Source organism: Staurois parvus, unplaced genomic scaffold (genome assembly GCF_062004578.1).
Source record: "Staurois parvus isolate SC_StPar_1 unplaced genomic scaffold, SC_StPar_1.0 ptg001051l, whole genome shotgun sequence".
NCBI classification, from domain to species: Eukaryota; Metazoa; Chordata; class Amphibia; order Anura; family Ranidae; genus Staurois; species Staurois parvus.
Genome location: NW_028318847.1, coordinates 3677357 through 3704743, shown reverse-complemented (window position 1 = coordinate 3704743; position 27387 = coordinate 3677357). Strand labels below are relative to the sequence as shown.

General features: G+C 42.6%; 1 protein-coding gene across 2 annotated transcripts in view; it reads left to right on the top strand.

The window, feature by feature from the left end:
• Positions 1-975: 975 nt before the first annotated feature.
• The window catches only part of SLC29A2 (solute carrier family 29 member 2), a 40323-nt gene continuing 13911 nt past the window's right edge, over positions 976-27387 (top strand). Inside the window, exons 1-9 of one of the 2 annotated variants that reach the window (XM_089658072.1) lie at positions 976-1095; positions 8619-8702; positions 9739-9820; positions 12619-12785; positions 15083-15222; positions 21740-21874; positions 24170-24267; positions 24352-24439; positions 24537-24652. In XM_089658072.1, coding sequence (XP_089514198.1) covers positions 8674-8702; positions 9739-9820; positions 12619-12785; positions 15083-15222; positions 21740-21874; positions 24170-24267; positions 24352-24439; positions 24537-24652 — 855 coding nt within the window. In that variant the 5' untranslated portion in view covers positions 976-1095; positions 8619-8673. Of the gene's footprint in view, positions 1096-8215; positions 8269-8618; positions 8703-9738; positions 9821-12618; positions 12786-15082; positions 15223-21739; positions 21875-24169; positions 24268-24351; positions 24440-24536; positions 24653-27387 lie in introns of those variants that run through there. The other variant, XM_089658073.1, reaches the window with a different exon arrangement.

Here is a 27387-nt window from a genome sequence, read left to right as displayed (position 1 = left end):
ACTCTCCTTGTACCCCTACACTCAGGCACCAGGTACTACATTGTTGGAAGGCACAGGGGTGCGATATGATACCCTATACATGGAATATCTTGGCATTTCCCCCATGGAATGATCTAGCAGGGCAGTGATTATAAGGAAAGCACATACATACATCATATGAACCATATAGTAAAATGAACCTGTCAGGTATTCACTGTGCTCAAAGCAAAGGTTCACTTAAAAGCTGGGCATACACTAGTAGAATTTCAAAGAAAAATGTGTACAAAATTTCTCAGAACATTCAAGTGTTGTTGGATTTTGCTTGCGTCTTTGAATTTTCTCATCACTGCAGTCGAAAACAAATATGATCCCATGAATTACTAGATAAAGAAACAAACATTCTTACAACAAATACTGTTCAATGAAATTCTACTAGTCTATGGCCAGCTTAAGCACCATTATTTATACAATTTGTGTCATACCTAGCAGAGGGACAGCTCTGGAGGCAGAGGGCATGGTGACTTACTTCTAATCATAGTCTTCAAAACAAGGCTTTACATTGGTGAGCCCAGAAGTATACTATGACTAGAAATCTATAATAATAATAATAATCTGCAGTGTTGTGTAGATTTGTGGCACTGCGTGCAGCTCGCTGCTGGGGCTCTGCCCTCATACACTGTGTACTACTCCCCGGAGATGAGGAAACCTCCCCCTCACACCAGAATAAGGCAGGCACAAGCAGGAAAATAAAAAATCGCGGGAACGCTGAGCGCCAAATTTAAGAAGATTTAAGAAGCCCTTCGGAAGCAGGTACTTCATTGCTGGCTGTCCGCCCGGCGGGCTATAGATATAGATGACACTACACAGGGTCAGGGTATGCTGGACATTGCTGAGCAGTTTGTAGTTCATCCTCCGGTGTCTTTTCCTAGCTGCAGCAGTAGGGGGAGAGCCATGTAGGAGCAGTAGCTAGGTCTCAGTGACAGGCAGTCTATACATTCTATGATTGAGAATTACGACACCGTGTGTGGGCGGTAGTGGAATTCCCGGAGATTGGGTACCTGCACGTGGTTAGAACAGAGGAAAGTGTGCTCACCGATACACCGGCTCCTCATACAGGTCAGTGCCCACACTTCACACAGGGTCAGGCTTCATACATTCGTCACACTGGTCATTGTTCATACTTCTTGCACCGGCCAGTCTCTTATTCCTCATACAGGGTCAGGGCACACACCGGCCAGTCTCTTATTCCTCATACAGGGTCAGGGCACACACCGGCCAGTCTCTTATTCCTCATACAGGGTCAGGGCTCACACCGGCCAGTCTTATTCCTCACACAGGGTCAGGGCGCACACCGGCCAGTCTTATTCCTCATACAGGGTCAGGGCTCACACCGGCCAGTCTCTTATTCCTCATACAGGGTCAGGGCTCACACCGGCCAGTCTTATTCCTCATACAGGGTCAGGGCACACACCGGCCAGTCTCTTATTCCTCATACAGGGTCAGGGCTCACACCGGCCAGTCTTATTCCTCATACAGGGTCAGGGCACACACCAGCCAGTCTCTTATTCCTCATACAGGGTCAGGGCTCACACCGGCCAGTCTTATTCCTCATACAGGGTCAGGGCTCACACCGGCCAGTCTCTTATTCCTCATACAGGGTCAGGGCTCACACCGGCCAGTCTCTTATTCCTCATACAGGGTCAGGGCTCACACCGGCCAGTCTCTTATTCCTCATACAGGGTCAGGGCTCACACCGGCCAGTCTCTTATTCCTCATACAGGGTCAGGGCTCACACCGGCCAGTCTTATTCCTCATACAGGGTCAGGGCTCACACCGGCCAGTCTTATTCCTCATACAGGGTCAGGGCACACACCGGCCAGTCTCTTATTCCTCATACAGGGTCAGGGCTCACACCGGCCAGTCTCTTATTCCTCATACAGGGTCAGGGCACACACCGGCCAGTCTCTTATTCCTCATACAGGGTCAGGGCTCACACCGGCCAGTCTTATTCCTCATACAGGGTCAGGGCTCACACCGGCCAGTCTTATTCCTCATACAGGGTCAGGGCTCACACCGGCCAGTCTCTTATTCCTCACACAGGGTCAGGGCTCACACCGGCCAGTCTCTTATTCCTCACACAGGGTCAGGGCTCACACCGGCCAGTCTCTTATTCCTCATACAGGGTCAGGGCTCACACCGGCCAGTCTCTTATTCCTCATACAGGGTCAGGGCTCACACCGGCCAGTCTCTTATTCCTCACACAGGGTCAGGGCTCACACCGGCCAGTCTTATTCCTCATACAGGGTCAGGGCTCACACCGGCCAGTCTCTTATTCCTCACACAGGGTCAGGGCTCACACCGGCCAGTCTCTTATTCCTCATACAGGGTCAGGGCTCACACCGGCCAGTCTCTTATTCCTCATACAGAGTCAGGGCTCACACCGGCCAGTCTCTTATTCCTCACACAGGGTCAGGGCTCACACCGGCCAGTCTTATTCCTCATACAGGGTCAGGACTCACACCGGCCAGTCTCTTATTCCTCATACAGGTCAGGACTCTCACTCTTCACACAGGGTCAAGGCTCACACTGGGCCGTGTGCATACTCCTCTCACTGGTCAGGCTCCTATTCCTCGTACAGAATCAGCACTCCCGCTCCTCACACATGTTCGTTCGTTCATTCATTTTCAGTCCAGGGAAGTCTATATACAGCTTGTTCTATTCTCTGTAGCGTTTCCTCTTTTTATAGCTGCCGCAGCAATTTCTCTCCGTGAAAATGCTTTTTTATTTCCCCCTCCGAAGCTGATTAGCCATTCAGCTTGTGCTTCATTTCTATATTTATCTGCGTCTGTCATTATCTTCACTCAATGTGGCTGGATACCATTGTGAATTGTGCTCCACTTATATTCATTGGGGGGAGTTTATCAGAATCTGGAGCAGCTGTGCATGGTAACCAATCAGCATCTATCTTCTGTGTGTTCAGCTAAGCTTTGACAATGAGAGATAAAAGCTGACTGGTTTATTTGCTCTGGTTTTGATCAATTCCCCTCATTGTTCACAGGTCTGTTTACCTTTGGGCTGCATTCACACTTGAGGTTTGTAGGCTGAAGCTCGAAGCGCTATAAACACAAAATTACAAAACAAAAATGTTCTCTATGGTGCCTGTACATACCCGATCGTGCAAACAGGCACCATAGAGAACAATTGAGTTTTGTCTTTGGAGTGTTTTTAGTGCTTCAAGCGTCAGCCTTCAAATCTCCCAAGTGTGAATGCAAATGTAATGGTAAACAGAACAGGGAGGGTGAATCTTTCTAACGGGCACAGACAGCAATAAAAACTGACAGGGGTTTTACTCCATTACTTTAAAAGCCAAGGACATGTACTACAAGTCAGAGGTGAACCTGCTAGATAGCCAGTGATGTATAGAATACATTCAGGCAATCAAAGTCTTAGAAGATGCTCAGGACTGCAAAGGCAGTCATGAATTCATCAAACACCACAAGCAGGGCCCCCCTATTCCTCCTGTACTGAAATGTATTGTAATTGTACTGTCTCTCTTTTATTGTAAAGCGCTGCGCAAACTGTTGGCGCTATATAAATCCTGTATAATAATAATAAACAGTGGACTGTGCTTCTGGTAGAAAAGGTCTGAGCAGCCACACTGTCAGCCTTTCTCTTCCATCAAGTATAAGCATGCTGCCTGTTCCTCTCTTCTCTGCACCTCACATCTGGTAATGAGGTCTGCCTCCTCTCACCAGCACGTGTGATTGTAACTGAGAGCACATTGACATTCTTCCGGGTTAAGGGGATGGAGATCAAGAAGGAGTTCCTCCTCTACACAGACATGCATTTAAATACAAACACGTGGCCAGATACTGTATGTTGTTGCACACATCCATGTTAAAATGTGTAATCCCTCTTCCCTTTTTTTTTTTAATATGGTTCATTAAATTAGAATTTCAGCTAAAGCCTAACTTGTTTTAAAAATGCTCCCTCCTAACATCTATATTAACGAACGTGTAAAAATGTATATACTTACCTATTTTCAGCCTGCTTTAGTCCTGTCAAGTTATCCCCTGTGTCAGCCAGCAGCGGCTGCAGGGGAATATAGAGTGTCCAACAACAGCTTTGAAAGCTGGGAGCAATATCGTCAACTCTAAACTCCCCTGGTGCAACCGTTTTTAGCGGTCCTTCCTTGCCACTGCAGCTCCATTGGCTGACATGGGATCTGGATCATGTGACTTGCCTGAAGTGAGCTGAATATAGGCAAGTATATACTTTTTTTAACCACAGGTTAGTTAGTATAGGTATAGTTAGTATATATACGTGATTCGTGCTCCTGCAGTTTTTGTGCCCCTCCCAGATATACTGACGGGCAATCTCATGCTATCAGTAATCACATTTAATTTCTTGATTGCCAGGTGCATGCTCACATACACAATAAACCTCCATTGCTAGTATAGTGCCACATTAGTATAGCGTCCGCAAAAACGTGTTAGCGGGATCACCGTCGGCACCTGCCAGTACCTGTGTTTAGCCCCTGTGCTTACTTCTCAGATGATGGAGAAGAGGTCCCTGCTAAGATCAGGCATACCCGACCCCATTCCCAGGTTGCTGAGATGTTACAATCGCTTGATGACTCTCATATGCAGCAGAGTGCCAGTACTAGTGCCGCTCTACCTTTTGGTGAGCTGGCAAGCACCAGTGGCGTAGTACATCCTGGTCTTTCACATACTGCAGTATCACTTGGTGACGTGGCGAGTCCCATAAGTGCAGTACAAGCTGGTTCAGTGACAAGCACAACCACCAAGAATTCGTACACAGGCCCATAGAGCCCCTAGTATCCTGTAGGTGCTTGCAAATCCCAATTGGTAGCTCATTGAAACCCATTACGGTTTCCAAATTTAAATTTTTTTTGGGCCTAACCCTCAATATGGGCATTACTAAAAAAAATGAATTGCGGTTGTATTGGTCCACAGACCTGATTCATCATATGCAGTGTTCTCTGCTGCCATGGCCAGGCATAGATTTGAGAGCATAATGTGTTTTATGCATTTCAGTGACAACACACTCTGTCGTCCTCTGGGGTGACTTTGAATTTGACCGGCTCCACAAAATTCGGCCCCTCGTAAATCACCTTAACCAAAAATTTGCAGATGTCTATACTCCCCAGCAAAACATCTGCGTTGATGAGTCCCTCATTCATTTTTCTGGCCGCCTTGCATTCAAATAATTTCTCCCCAGCAAGCGTGCCAGATATGGGGTCAAGATGTACAAGACCTGAGAGAGGGCAACAGGCTATACATACAAGTTTCGGATTTGTGAGGGAAAAGATCATGTGGAGCCCCCCGGATGCCCGGACTACATGGGGAGCAGTGGCAAGACAGTTTGGGACTTGCTGTGATCCTTTTTCCATATGGGGTACCACTTATACAATGTTTATTAAAGCGTGCCACTATTTAGACAATTGTAAAATCTTGGAATTGACGCATGTGGCACTGTGCAGCCTAATCACCAGGGCTTCCCCTAACGGCTTGTAAATACCCATCTTAGAAAGGGGGAAAAAGGCTGCTTGAGAAATGAGGATGTCATTCAGCTGCAGCACTGACTTGTTTATTCTGACAGCAACAGGGTCTTACTCTCACAATATACATAAATCAGTGTGTGCAGTGCTGTTGGATGAGATTGTTCATCCGCAGTTAAAAAAAGAGCATATATGCCGAAGCATGGGAGCATGGGGTGGCCAGTGGGTGGATGGCCCCTATGCTTCAGCATATATATTTTATAATATTTTTTGGCGTGTTTCATGTGTGCCCATCATTAGAAATGGGTGGATGCAGTGCGGTATATTCTACTGGTGGGCATACCACACACTTTTGCTGGGAGAGATTTCTTCTCTTTTTTTTCCTTTCAGCCCATAGGCTGCATTAAAAAAAAAAAGATCTTTTGTATTTTACCAAATAATTGGCCAATATATTGTGTTTTTGTGCAAAAGTAAAAAAAAAAAAGTGTTTTTTGTTGTTTTTTTAAATTGCGTTTGAAAAATCGCTGCGCGAGTACTATGTGACATAAAAAATTGCAGCACCCACCATTTTATTCACTAGGGTGTCTGCTTTAAAAATATATAATGTTTGGGGGTTCAAAATAATTTCCTAGCAAAAAATACTGATTTTGAACAAAAAGTCAGAAAACGTTTGGTCTTCAGGTGGTTAGAAAACGGAGTGATGTGTGGCATAAACTTCTAATGTTGGACATAAAATGCCCCCACCCCCCAAAACGACCCCTTTTTGGAAAGTAGACACCCCAAACTATTTGCTGAGAAGCATGTTGAATCAATAGAAGAATTTATTTTTTTACCACAAGTTTTTGAAAAATGACAAAAAAAAAAATTGTCACTTAAATGATTTATTGCTCACACATGCCATGGGTATATGTAGAATTACTCCCCAAATACATTCTGCTACTTCTCCCGAGTATGGGGGTACCACATGAGACTTTTTGGCAGTCTAGCCAAGTACAGGACCCCAAAATCCAATATGCACCTTCAGACCTTTAAAGGGCTTTATTTCCTCATTACACTTTTTGACTACCTATCACATTTTTAGAGGCCCTGAAATGCCAGGATAGCACCAAACACCCGCCCAAATAACCCTTTTTGGAAAGTAGACACCCCAGGGCATTTGAGAAGCATGGAGAGTATTTTTCAGATCTTGTTTGTTGCCACAAGTTTTTGAAAAATGAAGAAAGATTAAAAACTTTTTTTTTATATATTTTAAAACCTTGTGAGAAAAAATGAGATCTGTAAAATATTCACCGTGCCTCTTTTTAAATTTCTTGGTGTCTACTTTCCAAAAAAGGGGTAATTTATGGGGGGGGGGGGGTTGGTGCTATCCTGGCATTTCAGGGCCTCCAAAACTGATAGTTTCTTTCACACAAAGCAATCAATATACACTTATTGGGATTTTTTAACCATAAACGTAGCAGAATACATTTGGCCTGAATTTATGACTAACTTTGAGTTTACTATATATTTTTTATATTGCCGAAAGTAAAAAATATTGTTTTTCTTAAAAATGTTCAGTCTTTTTCTGTTTATAGCACAAAAAATAAAAAGTGCACAGGTGATCAAATAGCACCTAAAGAAATTTCTATTTGTGTGAAAAAAAGGACGTAAACTTCGTTTTGGGTACAGCATTGCATGACCACGCAATTACCAGTTGAAATAGTGCAGCGCCGAATAGCAAACAAAAGGCCTGGTCAGGAAGGGGGGGGTAAATCCTTAGGCGGGCAAGTGGTTAAAGAACATTTCAATAAAGTTTGTTTTAAAGTAAACCGTGCAATGTTCCAGAATTGGCACATTGACACTGCTTTTATCCTACCACACACCAGTGGCTGCGTTTTAGCCCTAAGGGTTCATTCAGACCAGATACTCTGGTGCGCATTTGTGAGCGCATCCCCAGTGCATAGCAACCAAAAAATAATGGTACCTTATGAATGCCTTTCACACCAGTGTGTTGTGCTGCATTGCATTTGCCCAGTGTTGAAAAAGTACAGCATGCACTACTTTTTTTCAGTGCAACACATTAAAATGCACACTAATGTGCACAGAGAAACTCAACACTCTGCAAGACAAGAAAACAAATGTAACCTGCATAAAACGCATGCCAATGCGTTACAAAAAAATGCAATTCATCGTAATGCAACACACGTGTAGGGGTGTGAATGAACCCCAAGACTTGTGTATATTTACAAAGCACTAAATGTTACCTTCAGTAAACTTCCTTGCAAGTCTACCTTCCAGCTGATGTGTTTTAAAGTACAGTGACTAATTCATCTGCTGTGCATTTCACATTCACCACTTTATAAATTATATGTTGCTTTAAATGTGGGAAATTGAATTAGGAAGGGTGAAATTATTGTTAGTTTAACGAAGAAAGTTTTTTTTGTCTTCGGAAATGTGCATAGCTGTAGTGTGCAGGGACCAGCAAGTAAATGTAATTCACTAATCAACTTGTACAGTAACAGAGCTTACTTGTTTGTCAATTAAGCTGTTAAAAATGAATTTGTTAAGGTTACTACAAGACTAGCAGAATTCCCTGTGTCATCTTAAATCTGGTTTAAAAGTTATAGACATACAAAGACGCACATTTTCCATGTGTACTTTCTACATTTTGTATCTGCCTTGATTTTTCTGTATTTGTATGCATCTGAGAAATACAAGCCATTTTTTTCACAGGTGGAACTCTTTTGTCATGCAAATTGCAGGATATTGTACATCCAATTCATCATCAGGTGTGTATTGGAGAAAGGGGATGTGCCAGGTTGATACCGGTGAGAATTTAAGTAGGGTTAGGGAGTTAAAAGCTATCAGCTTTCTGTTAGAATGAGACAGGGCAGATTTTAGAGAAAATAGGAATCCTTGTTAAGGGAAATACAAATCGGGATTATGGCAGCATGGAAAGTAATGAAATGTGCAGCACAGAAGGGACTCGCAGGTTTGTAAAGGAGGAGGGGAGGCTGCACAGGGAGGAATATTTAGGGAAGCACACAGGGAGGAGCTGGATACAGCCAGGCCTATTATTGTCACTTCCAGGGTTTAGAAAATACCCACGTGATGGTCTTTTCTCCTCCTCTTCTGACAGCCTTTCCAGCTTAATAGGCAAGACTCTCCAGCATCCAGAGAACAGAAATTGCAAGATGTCTCGTAAGGATGAGCCGCAGGACAAGTAAGTGGCTGTTTCACTGCTGTTCACATCTTCTGTTTCTTCCTTGCTTTTCATGTATTCTGTTTTTTTCTTTTTAATAACCGTCCCTCTTAATCTACTTTCTCAATCCTCAAGGTTTTCCTCCTAGACTGTGTCCCGTTCCAAATAGCCATCCAGCAGTGCGTTTCTGCTTTGAATGGCTTGCTTGTATTACTGTAGAACAAGTAACAGATTCTGGATAAACCAGTTCGCTTTGTTTTGTGGTTAAAAGAAAAAAACATGTCATTTATTTTCTTGCACCTTGAACAAATTTAATTCCTGATTTGTGACCTTGACTGTTGGTGCTGCAAACATCAGTCAGCCTGAGCAGGACATCAGTAACCCCTTATGTCACCATGTTCCATTGCGCTGGAAGCCTTGCATTACTGCTGTGTTTTGATGGGAGCACTCAGCCCGGAAGTAATCTATCCTGTATTTAAATAGTCTGACTTGGCACTGTTTGGGTGTAGGCTAATTTAGATATAGGGAACTTTAACTCTCAGTTCATGGGATATATTTATTTGCTCACCTAAAGTGGGTTTCCACTTTTGCAACTAAATTGGGATAACACATACATTCTACAGTATTTGTTACATGTATTTACAGTATTCACATGGCATAACTTAAATTGCAGTTTGCTATTGTTAGAGCTCCTGTTTTGGAAGTTCCAGCACTGAAAAATCTTACTAATTACCCTTGTCTGTACTGGGCAGACAGATCTTATTTATACATTGCTAATTAGTTTATATACTCTGTCCCAACAATAGGTTAAAGGTTTAGAAGATGGCCCCCAGTATGACCATGTGAATTAAAGGTGACCACTTGAAGTACACCTGGCAATGTTGGCATAGTTCATCCCAATCCCTGTCATACTTGTTTTTTTTTCTACACATCTTGCCTTATGAAGATCTCACATGCAAATGATTAAATCAGTTACAGATTTATTACTTTTCCTTATTTATCATAACTCCTTAAGGAACTCACATAAATGGTTAATAATTATTTTTTTCCTACACAGGGCCTACTTAGTCAGGATCATTTGCTTTATCCTGGGGCTTGGAACTCTGTTGCCATGGAACTTCTTTATCACAGCTATTCCAGTGAGTTTACCTGTGTTTATCATATTTACAAAATTAGTTATTGCTAAATTAAATATGGCAGTATTCGGTTATCTCTGTGTAATGTAAACTGATATATTTTAAGGTTTGCACTTAAAAACACATTCTAGTGTAATCAGAGTTCCAGCTACTGCAGACCACTTTTACAGCTCTCATGCTTTGCCCAGAGTAAGAGTGCTTGCCTCAGATCTCACCTGTAGCTGAAATTTGGTATGAATTCTGTTAATGTATTTCTCTGAGCATTACTGATACTGGAATTAAGTAGTTTAAGACCTCAAGGATCGTGAAAAGTGGTGGCATAAAGGTTACTATTTGCTACGGAGGCATTCCATGGTCATCTCGCAGGGACTGAGAAGGAACTGGAAGGTTTTGGTTTAAACTGGTAGTGTGAATGCAGCCTAAGTCCACTAGTAGCAGTAAAGTATGATATGTGGTTTTGTATTTACACTGTTTTGCAGGATAGGTTTTGAGAGATCAACTTTTTCAGTTTGAAGCAGTAATGCATGAATCTTTTAAAAACTTGTCTTAAAAAATGTTGTTTTTTTTTTTTTTTTTTATTTAGAAATCTTAAAGCCCTATATTCACACAGGGGGCTATGTATTGCTGTACTGAGTAATCAAGGTTTATTATATTACTAAGAGAAATTACCAGATTTGACAAGTCATAGAGGAAGCCAGGTACTGCTCGGACTCAGTTGCAACATACATTTATAAATAACATTCTACACCTAGGACTTAAATTGTATGTATAGGTAAAAGACAAACGTATTTGGTACATATTATCAATACATGAACATTTCCCTGTATATTGTCTCTTTTTAAAATACTACAAGTATATGAATATACCTTTTTGATCTTGCAAAAAATACAGTGAGCTTGTAGTGATCTGTAAATTATGCCTGTGCTGCACTGACATCCAAAACATTAGCAGCCCTGCCCAGTTCACCTTTATATCCCAGAATAACTACCCCACCCAATGCACTGCTCCTTTGTAGATCAGTATGTGAGCATTTTCATACTAGGACAACAGGGTTGATTTATTAAAGATAACTATACTGTGCACTGCAAGTGCACCTGCAGTTGCTGTATATCTGAGGGAAAACTCTGAAATGAGGCAAAGCTCTGCTGATTTCTTTCATCCAATATTTTTTTTTTTTCCTTGCATGTTCCCCCTCAGATCTAGAGCAACTTCACTTTCAGTGCACAGCCTATTTGCCCTTAGTAAATCAACCCCCATGTGTTGCTGACAGGACCACCAGGTAAAAATTACAGGAAAAAAGCCTTAAACAAGTAAAGTAATGCAGCCATCACATCTAAGGGCTGGCAAGCTGCACAGTGTTTCTGCCTCTATGAGCCCCCAAACCTCTCATTTTCCATTTGTTTGGAATGAATAGTGCATGTTAGTTGCAGTCATGTGCACTGCTCTATTCACATTATAATTCCCATAGTCCCTAGTCCATCTAAGGAGTGAACAAGAGAGGGTGGCTACATTCCAGCATACAGAAGAACCATAAGGAACTAACACCCTGGAACAGGAAGTCGGCTCACGGCAGCAATACATAAATAAAAATTTGGAGGAGGCTGACAATAGAAGTTACATTTTTGAGTTAAAGGATAAGTTCACCTTTAGACACGTTACATGTTACACCCATATTTAGGGTGTAACAGGCTCCTATATACTCACCTCCTGCTGCCATTGCCCCCTTTCTTTGCGACAATGGGCTGGGATCTTCTTCTCACAGTCTGAAAACAGCGTGGCCATGTGGGGCTTCGTCCACAGGGCCACTTCATTAAATCCAGTTTTCTGTGAATGGATAGACTACAAGTACCGTCAGCCATTGCAGCCGAAGGCTTGTAGTTCTCCATGAACTGAAAGGGTGCTGATGAGCGTTCTCTTAGTTCATTGATCTTCCCGCTCTCAGGTAACTGCTTGCCTGTATTGGAGGTATGGGAAGACTGCTATCCATTGAGTCTGCAGGAGCCTTGCATTGTACACGTCATCTGCTGTTTGTGGTTGCAATGTTCTGCAGGCTCTTTAGAAGAAAAAAAAATGCATGTAAATTTTTTTTGTTTTACCTGTAAAAAAATGTGCATTTATTTTTTTTCCAAATGTCGAACTTATCCTTTACAAAACATACTTGAATAGAATATTTCTTTTCCTTAACCAGTTTTTAGCATCACCTTCAGCTTTAATGTGGGTGCTACAGAAATTAGAAAAAAATGTTTTCCTCTTCTTATTCTTTTACTCATTCATTTATAAGTTTCTTCCAGGTATTGTTGTGCACAAATCCGGTGTAATGAAGAAATAAGTAATATAATATTGGCAAAAATTTTATGTTAAACTGGTCTTAAACAGCCCAAAGATTATGTAATTTTCTGTCCTTCCATCACAGATGGAAGGAAAGAAAATTGCTTGATTCCAATATCAACACACATCAGTGCTGTGGGGAATCCCTTCCACAACGCCATTGTGTTCTGCCAGCGAAACACAATGATCACTGCTGGAGGCAATAGCCGTGGGCAGTGATCACTTGGGAAAAAAAAAAAAATCTGACAGGCTGTTTATACTAAAGTTGATTGATGGATTGAGTGCAACCAGGTTACCCATATATGGACTGAATCTCAGCCGGTCCCTGCTGAACCAGCCAAGATCGGTCCGTCTATGGCTGGCTTTACACATTGCATTCTGATTGTATTTGCAAATGTTGTTTTGCCATTAACTTAAAATAGTTGAATTGATTAGTTTAATGACACATATTAACACCGATGTTCTTGTCTCAGTATTTTCATAGCCGTCTGTATGAAAATTCCTCTGTGAATGGGAATGTATCGGATTCAGAGCACCAAACGAGTGGGAAGGATGAATTTAATTTTAATAACTGGATGACCCTCCTAGCACAGCTGCCTCTACTGCTTTGTACACTCCTTAACTCATTCATTTATCAATGGTGAGATGAGTATTGTATCAGTATTTTATATGCTGCATTCACGAAGATTAAGTCCTATTATGAGTATGCCATTGAATGTGCCAAACTATGTGGCCAGTCTATAGAAAGGATTGTAATTTAGGTTATTGGACATAGCCAAGGTAAGTGTAATTTTTTTAGGATGGTCACCTGTTTACTATTTTAGTAAAAGACGAGGTTTTTAATTTGAAAGCCTTGTAGGTTTTTTTGATGAGAAATTTTGTAAGGGAGCCGTGGATATCAATGACATTGAATGTTGGGACTTGTAAAGTATGGGAGAGTACTTATGTACTTGTTCCTGAACAGTCAGTGATCATGTAAGTGGCCACCATTTTAGTTGATATTCATTAAAGGGTAAGGGGTAACCCCTGTAGAGTTTTTTTGTCGTTTGCGTCCAGTTGGGGGGATTTCCTTTCACTTTGTTCCATGTCCAAAACAGGACATGAGAACTAGTCCCCATTGGAAGATTACCCTTCTAATACGGTTCTTGTGTCAACCCAAAATTTGGTATTTTCTATTACTTTCCCTTTCATTAATGGTAGACAGGACAAATAGGGTGAGCCTCCCTATCAGGGGCACTGACAGGGATTCCAATCCCTCTTCACTCCAAAACTAAAAAAAAAAACCTTTACAATATTGGCTTTTAAAACAAAGGCACAGTTGTCCTTTAACCACAGTACATTTTGCTCTTGACATGCACAGATGCTAGTTACAGACTTTATAGGGTTTTTTTGTTCTTTTTTGCGGTTTGCGTTAGTTTTACTATCCTTTCCTAAGTTCCAAGTACTGTCATTTTTATATAGTAGTGAACCAGAAGGGGAAAAGTTAAGCTTGATTAGGTATTCAGAAAAGGCTAGCTAGCCCCAAACATATTTCATATTAAACCCTTGCATTCTAAACATTATGTAAGTGTTACACTTACAGGTATTTAAAAGCTCTTAAAGAGATCATAGTGACGTAACTTCATCTTCCTTTCTCCCCAGAAGGTAGATGCCACCTTTTTTGCTTAAGCATTATTCAGGGTAAGCTTTTTCTTCTGAAGATGCTGACCCATAGATGACACAGTCAAGTTACCCTTGGTAGATAAAGATAGTAGAAGTTATGTTTTTGGCTGTATGTTCTGCTGCAGGCTCTACCTTCATAATCTTACAAAAAATAACTGTCTTGCAATAGTCTCAGTGCGTAAGCACTGAGAAGAGAATGAGGAAATGCCTTTCACTGCTTGTAGGAGACCAGCATTGGCAGATGGTCTAACACTTCCTTACTCTGTACAAAACATAAGAATTTTTTCCTTTTACATACACTTTAATGAGTTAAAACTGAAGATCACACCTGCAAAAGGCATTACAGGTGGAGCCATGTAGCAGTTGCATCTATTGAATGACCTACATTTGCACTCCTACTAAGACATTATATGTGATGCCAGCTGGAGATGAGCAAAAACATTGCTATTCAGGAACTAAAAATTTCAATCTGAAATTGCGCATTTGAAGTTTGTCCTTACCTTGAAGAATTTTATGCAATTCATCATTCTGATTCATGAGTTGTTCAGCAGTGCACAACCATTCATGTTAATGACAGGTTGTAAGCTGTATCTGAGCTGCTAGGATGGAGGTGATACGCCGGGCATTACGTTGAACAGGTTCAGGCAATCTTTTTGTAAGAGTCCTTAAAGTGAGAATTTGTATATTATATAGGGTGCGCTCCTAAGTGCAGTATTGACAATTTATTGGTGAACAATTAGTTAAATTGCACTTGCAAGATAAATAGTTAAAAAGACTCATCGTGTGGTGTAATAGGATCCAGGTGGGACATCCAGCCATCCATCAGCAAACTGTCTATAGGATCAGAAAGTAAAGCCCAGGATGTTTTTAAACGCATGTTCTTAGACAGGTTTATTTGGTTTTTGATAGTTGGCTAACTGGCTGGCAGTTTGAACTGGCTTTCTTATCCCCCTCTTTTGATAAGTTATACTTATCCATGTTCCTTGCCGACAATAGCCATTATTAGACTGGGGGAGGCTGGCAAGTTGAACTGGATAGTCCTATTTTTTACTTTGTGACGCCTTCCATGTTCAGTTTAAAAAGCCAGTTCTAAACCTGGGTAGCTGACCAGTTTTTTTTCTTTGTATGTCACCAATAAATTGTCAATACTGCACTTAGGAGGTGCCTTCCTCTCTTTTTCATCTTACAGTGAGAATTGCCTGATTTTCAAATCAGTTTGCTAACCCACCAATGCTTTCTGTGCTGCTTTTTATATACAGTTTTCTTCTCTTCTAGTATTTCTGAAAGGATTCGCATAGCGGGCAGCATGTTGGCTATCTTGTCTCTCTTTATCTTCACTGCGGTTTTGGTAAAAGTTGTGATGGCTGCGCAGACCTTCTTCAGTTTCACCCTGGCCACTATTTGGTTTATCAATGGTAACTTTTTCTTCTCTTTTAAAAAAGTAAAATGGCTTGTACAGATTTTGTAATGTTTTATGACTATGTTATAGCGCTTGTACTTGCTTGAAGAGTTATGGTTCTAGGTACTAGACACTAAAGGTGGACAGATATTAGGTGGTTGCTGTCCTGAGATTTTATTTGAATTTGATGACAAGACTGTCTGGCTATGGGTAATCTAGTCTGCCACTGCATTCTGCAGCATCAGGGGAAAAATGTTATCTTCACTGCAATTCACTTTTTCTATGTCTGCTGTAATTAAGCAGTTGATAATGGGTCACGTACACATGCTTGTGTTTGCATGTAAATGCCTGTTGGGCCCCTTACACATGAATGACTAATTTGGTCTGCCTGTCCGTTTTTCTTTTCAGGTGGACTCTATCGGACCCTCCATTCTGCTCTATGAAGCTGTGAGTGTAAACAGACTTGTCTGTTTACACCCACCTACCTCCATTCTGATCTGATCCATCAAATACAAATGGAAGGGGATCTGTTCCCCTCCATCTGGGTGGATCCGATTGAAGGGCAGTCTTGTTTGAACAGACAGCCTGTCCATCCACATCAGACTGCCCATAGAGCAGACTGGGTTGTGTCTGGGTCTGCTCTACATAAATGAAGAGGACATGGACCAGTGATCACTTGGCTCTGTTGTCTGCTGATCCTCCTGCTGAACAAGCGGAGTCTGCCTTGTGTCAAAAAGGGGCCTTGGGGAACAATTGGTAGCATTATTTTCTAATGCCTAACTGCCAAATTTATATCTATGCCAACTGAAAGGTTAAGCCCAGTTGCAGATAAAAATGTACTACCACTAGCTGAATAAACCAATTGGTACATAAAGAAAACTTGGATGCTAAGGGGTCTAATACCTTTTGACCTACCCTGTATTTAGAACTTCTGGGAGCTGGTGTCCCGATTAGCATTGTACATGAATGGTGCAGAGTGATGCAGCCTATTCTGTGAATTAAAAGAGAACTGAACGCAAAAAGTGAAGATTTGCTATGTATTGGGGAATTATTTAAAAATATGAAATTTGCCTAAGCAGTACCCTGAACAATTACCCTTTTGCTCTGGTAATAATAAAAAAAATAGCCGTGTACTAGGTATGTGAGAATACCTAGGCATTTCTGTGCCTGTGCCCCCATAGCTGTATGTATGCTATGTGTGATATAAAGCAGTGCTGCCTGTGACAGCTAGAAGATTTAGCGTGAAGTTTAGGGATGTCACTATTGTGCTGCTCACAGTTCTTGCTGGAATTTCTGACATGAAGTAACCAAGTCCTACCTCTACCAAGATGGTTGCCAACACCTAGAAACCGTGTAGAACAATGCAAGGTAAGTCAGTAATGCGGAAATATCAGAAGCTGAGAGACCACAGGCATTACTGCTGGCTTATCTTTTGCCCTGTGCCTGCCTTTTAGGCACAGCTTCCAGAGTTTAGCTCTTTTTTTAACCTTGGTGGGGATAGGTATTCATAGGCAGTGTTGCCAAGGCATCCAACTTTTGGGGACGTTAAAAACGCGACAAGGTCATGGGTATAAATATTGTGTCGCTCTGTATTTTGAGCTCTGTTGGCGCTAAGATAAAAATTTAGTTTGGGTACAGCATTGCATGACTACGCAGTTGTCAGTTAAAGTAGCGCCGTATAGCAAAACAAAAAACGGCCTGGTCATGAAGGAGGGTAAATCTTCAGAAGGGCAAGTGGTTAATAGTGTTTATGTATCTAAACATGACGATCTAGTAATACTTCACATCTTGGAGATGTGTAGTTGTATTTATTCAGCTTGCCATTTCATACTATGGAGTTGCCCGTTGTATCCTTCAGTGTGTATTATTGGGCAGTAAAATATTCTTATGTAGCATAATGTTTCCCTCTCAGCCTTTAAGCTGAATTTCCAGATTTCTGTTACTTTAAAATACGTAGTTTGGCCCATGCTGGCCCAGTGAACTTTTCCTTAACTAAGTTAATTTCCTTAACGAACAGATGTGTCCGCTGTGAGTGTTGTATAAACTGTATGTAGCATCAGCTCAATACAGTACACTGTTGTGTTCTGGCAGCAGTATAGGAACTTCACGGCCCACTTCAGAAACAAAATTGAGTTAATGCTAAGGCACCAAAATGTTAAATATGAAAAAAAAAATTTGGTGTTCTGCAACTTATGCACATTCCCTAAATGCCCATTAAATATGCATTACCACAGTGCATGCCAATGCAGGCTGATCCGCTGCAGTGCACTTTCAATACAGTGAATTGTGTTGTGCTGCCCAAAAAGTTGTATGCATTTTTGGACTGCTTTTGGTAGCCCATTCAACTCCCCTAATGCAACACACGTTAAATGTGTTGATATAAATGGGTCCTAAAAGAGCTCTAAAACAAGCCATCCCTAAGCCTACTAGTGGCTTGTATTGTGAAACAATTAAAGTGGTTATAAAACCTTACATATACCCAGTGAAGTGACTACATAAGTTGTATTATGTTATTACTGTAAGAGGGCTTATTCACACCAGTGAGATTTATTGATGCATGCATTACTGTTAAGTCTGTTGGTGTTCTGCAGTGCCATTCTGAAACCCACAAAGTCTTTTATGTTTGGGTTATATTGCCACCTATAGAAGGATTGGACATTGGCATCCAAAAACTGTAGGCTAGCCCAGGGTTAGCCCTACTCCTACCAGCTTTTCCTTGTTTTTCTTAATTTTTCCCTTTAACCAAGATTCTGCTCTGCATCGCTGCTAGACGCAGTTGCTATACTTGCAGCTGTCTGGTGCAGGCCATCTTCATCTTTGCCCTTGGATTGACTCAACTGGACCCCGCTGGATCGAATGTTGCAGGGCTAGCCTGGAAGTGACCTTCGGGCATAGGATTTTGAAGAAGGCTTTCCAGATCATATTTTGGTAGCAATGTATAGTGGTGTAAATAAAGGGGATAATTTATAAAATGCTCAAAGCTAAAAATTTCTCAATCCACAATTGTGCACAAAGATCCACTCTATGCATGCAGACTCCTTCAGTAAAAGTTGATTGAGTGATGACTTTTTTTTTTTCAACAGAGCAGAGTGGGCAGGGCCCAGCTTTAGTCAGGAAGTTACTGGCCTATCAGCATCTGCAGGAGAGTCGTGTGTCAATGGGCCAACTTCTTCAGAGCACCCCCCCCCCCTTTTTTTTTTATTATAATCGTTCATTAAGGAACCGAGGAATATAATACTTAGACTTTTGGTTAATTCTCCCACCTCAAGGAGATTTGGACACTGGCAAACAAAAAACATTAAGCCAGCTCCCGTATAACCCTGCCTTCAACTATCATGCCTTAGTTGCTGTCCTAGGAGGTTCATCAGCTCTGCTGAGAACTCTGTAATTTTGCTTTTTTATTTTATATATATTTTTTTTTTTCTTCATTTAGGCTACGTTCACACTAGCCTTGTGTGCAGGCGGCAGAGAGGCGTTTGGTAAGCGTTTTTACCGCTTCCCAAACGCCTCTGCCAATTCTGCACATTACAACACATGGTGCTGTTCTAACGGGAGCGTTTGCGTCGCGGCAAAACGGACGCCTCTGGACGAGTCAGGAGGCTTTGAAGCCTCCTATTCTTGTCTATGGTGCCGCTCCGCAAACGCCCGGCCGGCGTTTGCGGTGCGGTTGCGGGGCGTTTGCGGAGCGGTAACACCACTCAAACTGCATTATAGGCGTTTGTGGGGCGTTATTAACGCTCGGCAACCGCCTAGCAACCGCCGCTAAACCGCGCATGCGGCGTTTGCGGAGCGTTTGCCGAGCGTTAATAACGCTCGGCAAACACCGGACCAACGCTTGCCAAACGCTATAGGGGCGTTTGGCAAGCGTTGGCAAAACAGCCTAGTGTGAACGAGCCCTAACAATGCTCAGAATTTTTGTTTTTTCTTTTTGATGTTTTCCATCAAAATGTCAGAAAAAAGCTGCTTGAGATAGTCTATGTAGAGATAGATTGGGAGCACTGGATCATCTCCCCTATAAAGGATGGACCATGGGTGGATATATTAGTAGAAGGTCTATGTGAGACTGCCATCCAAGTCCATCTTTAATGGAAGACTTATGGGTATGTGGGCTTGTAGGAGGAGGTAGCTGGCTGTAAGAGCTTGTAGATACTCCTATATGCAGGTAGAAAAGAGAGACAGCGGCGCCACTCTAAGTGTAGATAGTATTACAAGCAGGCACATTTAATCCTAAAATGCACTCATAAGAGTAGATTATTAAAAGCATGTCATGAGGAGTGATGGTCCGGTGGAGCCGATTGTTCTATGCGGCACCTATGTATCCCCGCCGCTCCGGTGGTGCCAGGGCTTCATCGGCCTGACGAAGGAGCGTGCATGCTCCGAACGAGCGCCATCTTGGAAACCTGGTCCGTACTGTGACGCCATCCAATTGAGCCCCACTGCGCCTCTCTGCTACTCCCCGAGCCCTGGACACCAGGGGATATACCAAGAGTGCCACATAGGACGATCAGCTCCACCGGACCAGCATTCCTCCTGACATGCTTTTAATAATCTACTCTTGTGAGTGCATTTTATGATTAACTGCTTTTTATACTATCTACACTCAGAGTGGCGCCACCATGTCTTTTCTACTTGCGATAGTCCATAGCCAGCAGTTATCTGGATTGGCATGCCCTTGGCAATAACTTTGGAGGCCATGCCTGGTCCCCGCTGAACTGAAAATTGTAAGCCTGGAATGTGATCTTCAGGCACTGGGCTCTGCATTGTAGCCTGTATTGCCATCTCTGTTTCAGTCTTCACTGCCTCTCCTAAAGAAGCCTGTATTTCAGCATGTTCTTATTACTCAGCGTTACAAGGTGTTCATGATACTTTGCAGTGCATTCTAGCCTGTTATTAGAGGATATTGGATGTCTGGAAATCGCACTAAAAGTAGTGCATGTACTACTTTAGAAATTGGTGCGGCTGCAACCAAGTCAGAACCGCACCGATATGACCACTCCTAACTGTGGACAATAGGGTGCGACTTGGTATGCAATTTGCAAGTCGCATGGCTTGCAAATCGCATGCCAATTCGCATCCAGTGTGACCGGGACTTATGGTACATTATTGTTTTGTCTACGTTTAGTTGAGGCTCATCGTTTTTTCTTGGTAAATGTTCTCTTAAAGGTTCTATTTTGAAGCTACATCTGACCTACATTGAGCCTTACTGTCCTTTTTCTTTAGTCTTGACAATTTCCATATTTGTATATTTTTAATATCTATTATTGATTTCTTCAGATACTACTAGTAGAAACATTTTTGAAATCTGTTGGATCTCTCAGTGCCTGTTGCCCACATCTCAGTTGGACTGCTTTTGGATGTCCAAAATGTGCAAGAATTACTACATTCCTGTGTCTCTCAATGGATGATAAAAATAAGGTTACACATAAGGGAGAGGTCCACACATCTAGGTGCATATCAGGACCTGTGTTGCAGGTAGTGGATGTCAGATGGGGACTCTGTTACCCTGGGTCCCCTACATGCTGAACAGGCTTGTTTTGTGGTGCAGGATCCCCTGACAGTAACATGGAATGCTCTGATGTTCACTGGAACCTATACTCCCGGATCTAGGTCTTTCCTACTTGTGTTCTTCAGACTTGATTGGAAAGACTTTCCAAATGCTCTGCTGTAATTTAAGTGTTTTTTTTTTTCTTTGTCCTGAGACTTGGTAAGCCAAATAATAGGCTAATTATGTATTCTCTTGCTCTTTGTGGCACCAGGCATTGTTCCCCATGCTAGATTACCTGGTCCTGTTCTCATTTTCTTGTTACCAGGTGGGGCTGGCAGGCACAACAGGTGCAAGCTTTATGCGCTGGTTATTTAGGTGGCTTTCGAGTTGCAGGCAGTCCCTAGTTCATTTTGCTTACATTGAACCTTTTACCAGTTGTTTGCTGTTGCCCACCCTTCAGTTGAACTGCTTTTGGGCATGCCAATTGTAAGTGTGCCCTTGAAATGATGAGAGAGAAAATAGGATTTTGTTTTTGATCTTGCTTCTTGCTATTGCTTGCTACAAAACAGGCATGCTGTTGTATCAGGGGTTATCATGGCCAGGTCTTAAAGTGTTTTATGTTTGCCAATGTCCAGTCCTCCTGTAGGTGGCAGTATAACCCAAAGGTAAAAAGACTTCTATGTCCTTCTAAGAAAGGGATTTTACAGTACAAAAATCCTATTTATTGGTCTGTTGGGCAGCGAACAAGGCTTGTATGAATTCAGGTTTCAGGCCATTTTTGACAGCTTAGAAACACCTAATTTTGCTCACATTAAAGGGCTGGCAGGATGGCCAGGATTTTGTTGCATTAGAAAGTAACAGGTTAGGAACAAAGATTTCAGCATCTCTTTTAAAGGTGAATAAAGACTTGTACTGCTTGTTCAGAACGTATAAACTATTTAAAAGGCATAGTCTTGGCACAGGTTTAATTTTAATTGAATATCATCTTGTGTATATATTCTAATTCTGTTCTTTGTTTTTTGTCTTATCCCTTTCACCAACACTGCAGCCTTTTGTGCGATTCTACAGGGTAGTCTATTTGGGCTTCTGACTCTCTTCCCTCAGCAGTATAGCAGCATGTTCCTTAGTGGTCAAGGAATGGCTGGAATGTTTGCTGCTTTGGCTATGATACTGTCAATGTCAAGTAAGTATTATGCAGTGTTTGTAATAAAGTGCTTTCTACTTATACTTTAAAACAGTAACTTTACTTTTGTTGAGAAATAAACATTCCCCTCTGGGTGACCAATGTACATTGAAGGATTTTTACAGACTTTGTTGCAGATTCCTACCTTTTGTTGTTCTGAAGAAGTAGATGTATGTTTGTCTGTGTCCATGCGCAGAGTGCATCTATATGGGCGAGACTGATTTATCAATCAGCTGCTGCACCTGCAGGGCACTGAGGAAAATTGCAGTGTCTACATCCCTTTAGATGTGATTTCCCATAGGAAGTATGGAATCTGACTTGTATCTTAGTGCAGACTTCTGAGAAAATCAGTAAGCCAATCACACAAGCAGGAAATTACATTTTCATGGGGTGTTCTGTACACACTCAGAACTCCACAGCATTCTTTTTTATATTGGCAATTCTTTTGTTTACGTTCTACTGTCAGGGAAACCCTGCTGACAGCAAAATGAGTCATGGTTGTTAAGGACACAGTGACCACCTGCTCCTTTAAAAAAATTATGATCTATATATACTGGATGGTTGCGGCCGCCTGCTCCTTAACCGCCCTATTGCAGAAATACTGCTACAGGGCAGCATGGGTGCGCAAAATCACGTGCTGTGGCCAATAGAACTTAACTGCTTCCAGGCTGCCCTATAGTAGAAATACTGCTAGAGGGTGGCGCGGGTGCGCAAAATCGTGTGTGTATATACACACGTGATTTTGCAGTTCTGGGTAGGGGGACATGCGCGCCCTACCCACACCTTCATTCGCGGCCTCAGCTGTCAATCACCGGGTCCCGGCCAGTGATTACTCGCTGGCACCTGCTGACCGTCTATTACCGACGAAGGAGAGAACTGTATGTAAACAATGCAGTTCACTCCCCTGTCAGCTCCTGCACTCTGATTGCATAGCAGAGCCATACAAAGCAGTGTGCTTACAGTTGAAAGCACACACAGCACATAATGTGAAACCGCACACAGTTAACCCTTTTATGGCCCCACGTTAACCCCTTCCTGCCCAGTGCCATTAGTAGTGTCAGTGCTTTTTATTAGCACTGATCATTGTATTGGTGTCACTAGGGATGTCAGTGACACCAAGTCAGTTCCCAGTGTCAGAATGCCCGCAGCAGTCCCGCTATAAGTCGCTGATCGCCACCATTACTAGTAAAAAAAAAAACCATTCCAGTATATATACCGCCGTTTGTAAACCAATTCATTTACACATATTGAGATTTTTTTTTTTTAGCAAAGACATGTAGCAGAATACATTTTGCCCTAAATTTATGACAAAATTTGATTTTTTTTTTTTTAATTTTTATTGGACATGTTTAATGTCAAAAATTTTGTTTTTTTTTTTCCTCAAAATTGTCGGTTTTTTTGTTTATAGTGCAAAAAATAAAAACCATGTGAGCGATCAAACGCCACCAGAAGAAAGCTCTTTTTGTGGGACAAAAATGATGTAAATTTAATTTGGGTGCAGCGTTGCATGACGGCGCAATTGTCATTCAAAGTAACACAGCGCCGTAACGCAAAAAATGGCCTGGTCAGGAAGGGGGATAAGACTTCTGGAGGGCAAGTGGTTAACAACCATGTTGTTTACTGCATAAGGATGGTGGCTACCACGGGTGTTAAAGCACCGCTAGCTTTCACTACTAAAATACTGCATCACTTCATAAAATTGCTCATGCAGTGTATTAGTAGTGTGTGTATTTTTAGTGAATTGCAAAAAAATCTTGAAAAACGGTAAAAGGTATTTTACTGCAGTTCTTAAAGCGATAGGTGCTGCTTTGTAATTTTGAGCCCCTGTCCTTTATGGTGTCTTCACTTATTCACTTCACAGTAGTTGCAGAGGCAGCCAAAGTTGTCACTAGATTGCTCTCACAATTTGAACTACAAACATGTCTTCCTCTTCAACTTTATTACGTGGGGGCAAGGGAATTGGTTGTTTACAGAAGGTAGCTTGGAAGGAGGATAATACTATTTTGGGATTTCAGCTCCGTTCACAACGAAGCAACAAGGACACATTTCTGGCAAGACCAGCAGGTATTGTCTGTGCTTGCCGAAAATGTTCTTTAGTCTAAAAAAAAACAAAGCAACCATCACGTACAAGGACTTGTAAGCTGCTGTGCATTATGTTTGTGCTTTTGTTTAGATATCCTTCATTTCTTGATTTGCTGTTTTCTTAATGAGTGTATATCAATGTATGTGCCTCTTAATATATTCTTTAGTCTCTAAACTTGATTGCTTTTCTACCCTACTTCTACATCCTTTTAGGTGGTGCGGATCATGAGACTGTTGCTCTGGGTTATTTCATCACCCCTTGTGTTGGGACTTCCATTTCAATTATATGCTACCTTCTGCTTCCTCGTCTAGTAAGTGTTTTGTCTGTGGATTTGGATTCTTTGCCATGAAATTTTGTGATTTGGTTTATATCATCTTTATTTTTTTCCCTTTAGGATTTTGCACAGTATCATCTTTCTAAATCCAACAGAAACAGTTCAAAGAGTTATGAGATGGAAACAAAAACAGAATTGTTACATCAAGGTTTGGTGTCTTATTTATTTTATTTTTTTTTACAGTTGTACAGAGAGACCATTTTGTTATTTTTAGCACAATTACATAATTATATTTACTCCTTTAGGAGAGGAAAATGGAGATGCAGGACAGAAGAAAGCTGTGTTACTGCTAAAAGAGGCAGAAGCTGGTGGTGTAGAGGAAGAGAAACACACTGTGTCAATCTGCACTATTTTAAGAAAGGCAAGTATTTCATGAATCATTAATGTCTGTGTAAAATGTCTGTGTAACAATAAATCATTTGCACACGTTTAAAAGCGAAATATGGGATTTGTGGAGGGGGGGAAATTTACTCGTCTAGGTATATGTCGTATTGGTCCGATGCTCAATCTTTTCCCTGCTCGCTCCAGACTGAGAACCGAGTGATCAAACACTGCTGATCGCTTCGCTCTGCCTTCAAGCTGCTGAAAGTTGGTGGTTGTCGGTCACTGCTGTCTGCTGTTCCTCTCCAGCGCTCACTGGAGTGTTGGGCTGTTGAGGGGATGGGAACGGCTAGCTCATGCTCTCAGCGGCTTGCTGAGAGGCTGAGCCAGCTGTCAGTCCAGGCAACTGGGTGGATCCTGACTGTAAAGCCTGAACTGGCTCTGTGATCTCAACCGACAGCGGGCTTTAGTGCGGTGTTGGCTGAAAACGCATCACAGGAGTGCAGAACGAACTGCACTCCTGTGATCCTTAGAAGAATAGCCAAAAAAGCTTTGGCTATACTTCTTTAATACAGGTCAAGCTGTCATCACAAAAAATAGTATACAGAAAGGCATGGGTGGTAGCTGATTGATATCAGGGACCATACGTTGTTGGTCATTTAAAATTTCTCTTGTGTAATCTGGAAGACCCCTGATCTGGGGGTGGAATTGAATCACTCCCTGCTGTATTCTATTACAGCACAATGTGGGTACAATTACAGCCTTTTCAGTGTATGCAGAGATGAGAGGAATGTGTCTGATCTCTCAAACTTCTGTTGCCAGAGAAGAGTTTTGATGAGGCAGATGTATATGTCAGTAGTTCCTGTTTTTGGAGGTTTACCATCTTTTTCTGTTTTTATATCTATATTTAATTTTGCCTAAGCACTACCCTTTCAAGGCCAAAGGAGAAGGGTGTTTTTTCTCTCCTTGCCTTTCAGGACAGCACATGGAGAGAGCGCAGCTCCACCCATAATCACAGGAAACCCTGCAATTAAAAGATCCGCCTCTTCCACCATGCCCTCAGTTATAGTGTTTTCTCTGACCATAGTGGAAGCGCTGCAGGAACCTGGATTGGACTCCGGGGGGGGCAGGCAGTCCGTCTTTACTTTGCAGAAGGTGTATGTGTGGATTAGCCCAGCTCCTTCCTCCGGTGGTTGGGGGGGGTTCCGATGCCTTCTGTCTCCTGGAGCGATGGCCAGCCAGGGAGTCCCTGTCGTGTCTATGGGCTTGGAAAGGAGCGGGTCTCCCGGGACCCGGTCTAGGGTAGCCATCAGGCGGCTTCCTGCGGTGTCTTGCAGGCCCGGCCGGCGGGGGACGCCGAGCTGGTAGGCGGGGGCGTGGCGGCATTGGTTCTGGCCACTGGAACGTAAGGAGAAGAGGCAGGTCAATGGGTGCTTCCAGTTCTGGCTCACCAGCATTCTGGAGACCGGCGGGAACTTCAAGAGGACCACAGGTCTCAGCAAAGCTGTGCACTCTGCAGGATGGAGGAGGCAGAGGGTCCAGCGGCAGAAGCAGGCGCATCGTACACACCCCTAGCCTAGGTAATGGGGGTGCTTTTTATTCTTACAGGGGGCTTTGTTGTCTTTCTTTATGGTTTGCCTGCCCTATTGAGAAACCTGCTGCCTTGGCACAGAGGTGACTCCGCTCTGCTCCAGGGCTCAGGTGGATGACTTAGGGGTTTTGTGGGCTATGTCTCCTCACGCACTCTCTCTCTCTTATGGCAGTAAAAGGGGAGGGGAGGTCAGGGTCCGGCTGGATGGGAGCCTGATGCGACGTAGAGCCTGTGTGGCAGATTTAGTGAAAGAGGAATCTTCACAGCAATGCAGGGACAGGTTTGCTTCCGTCAAAGAGGAAACGCTGGGGTCAGTTTGATCTTTGTTAGATAAACTGTCGATGCTTCAACAGGGCTTGCAACAGAGCATCTTGTCCAGTCCTCTGCCGCCTGCCTCAGGCCAGGTTGGGATCGGCGAATCAGAAGGAGAGAGAGAGAGCATTCTTCTATTCCTCAGAGATTCAGAAGAAGAGGAGGGTGAAGAACAGGTTGAAAGTGCGCCAACATATAAACAAATAGCTCTGATGGTGGTAAATCCCTATGCTTACAAGCATGAGGTCCTGAGTTCAAATCCCCGCACCGGTGACCGCAAACTGCATAGTGGCATTTAAATAGGATTGCATTGAGGGCAGCGTCAATAAATGGCTTGTTTGTGGTTGTTAATTCAATGCGCAATTGTCCTGTGATGTAAAAATTTTGCAAAGACCACCCTTTTAAAGAGGCGATGGATAACTTGCTGAAAGCAATGTATATACGACGCTGAAATTCAGGCGGAGAAAGTCCAGCTGTCAGTACACGGAACCGAGCTTGGGTGCGGCCTTTTTTCTCGAGTTTTGAGGCGCATTGTTTTGGTTTTTGAGGTTATGGGCATCCTGAAAGATGCAACGGATAAAAGGGCAGACTTTCGCCTTAAAATAGCATGGGACTCTTCCCTAACCAACCTCAAGCCGGCAAGGGCCTCCACAGTGGTGGCGAAAAATTTGGAATGCTGGTTAGATCAGCTGAGGAATCATCATGGACGCAGGGACCTCCAGGAGAGAGCTTTGGAGTCGTTCCCAGTACTCCTAAAGGTCATAAAATATTTGACTGACGCATCGGCACAGTCTATTAAGATGACGGCCAGGTCCTCGGAGTTGGTCATCTCAACAAGGAGAACCATCTGGCTTAAGACCTGGTCGAGGGAC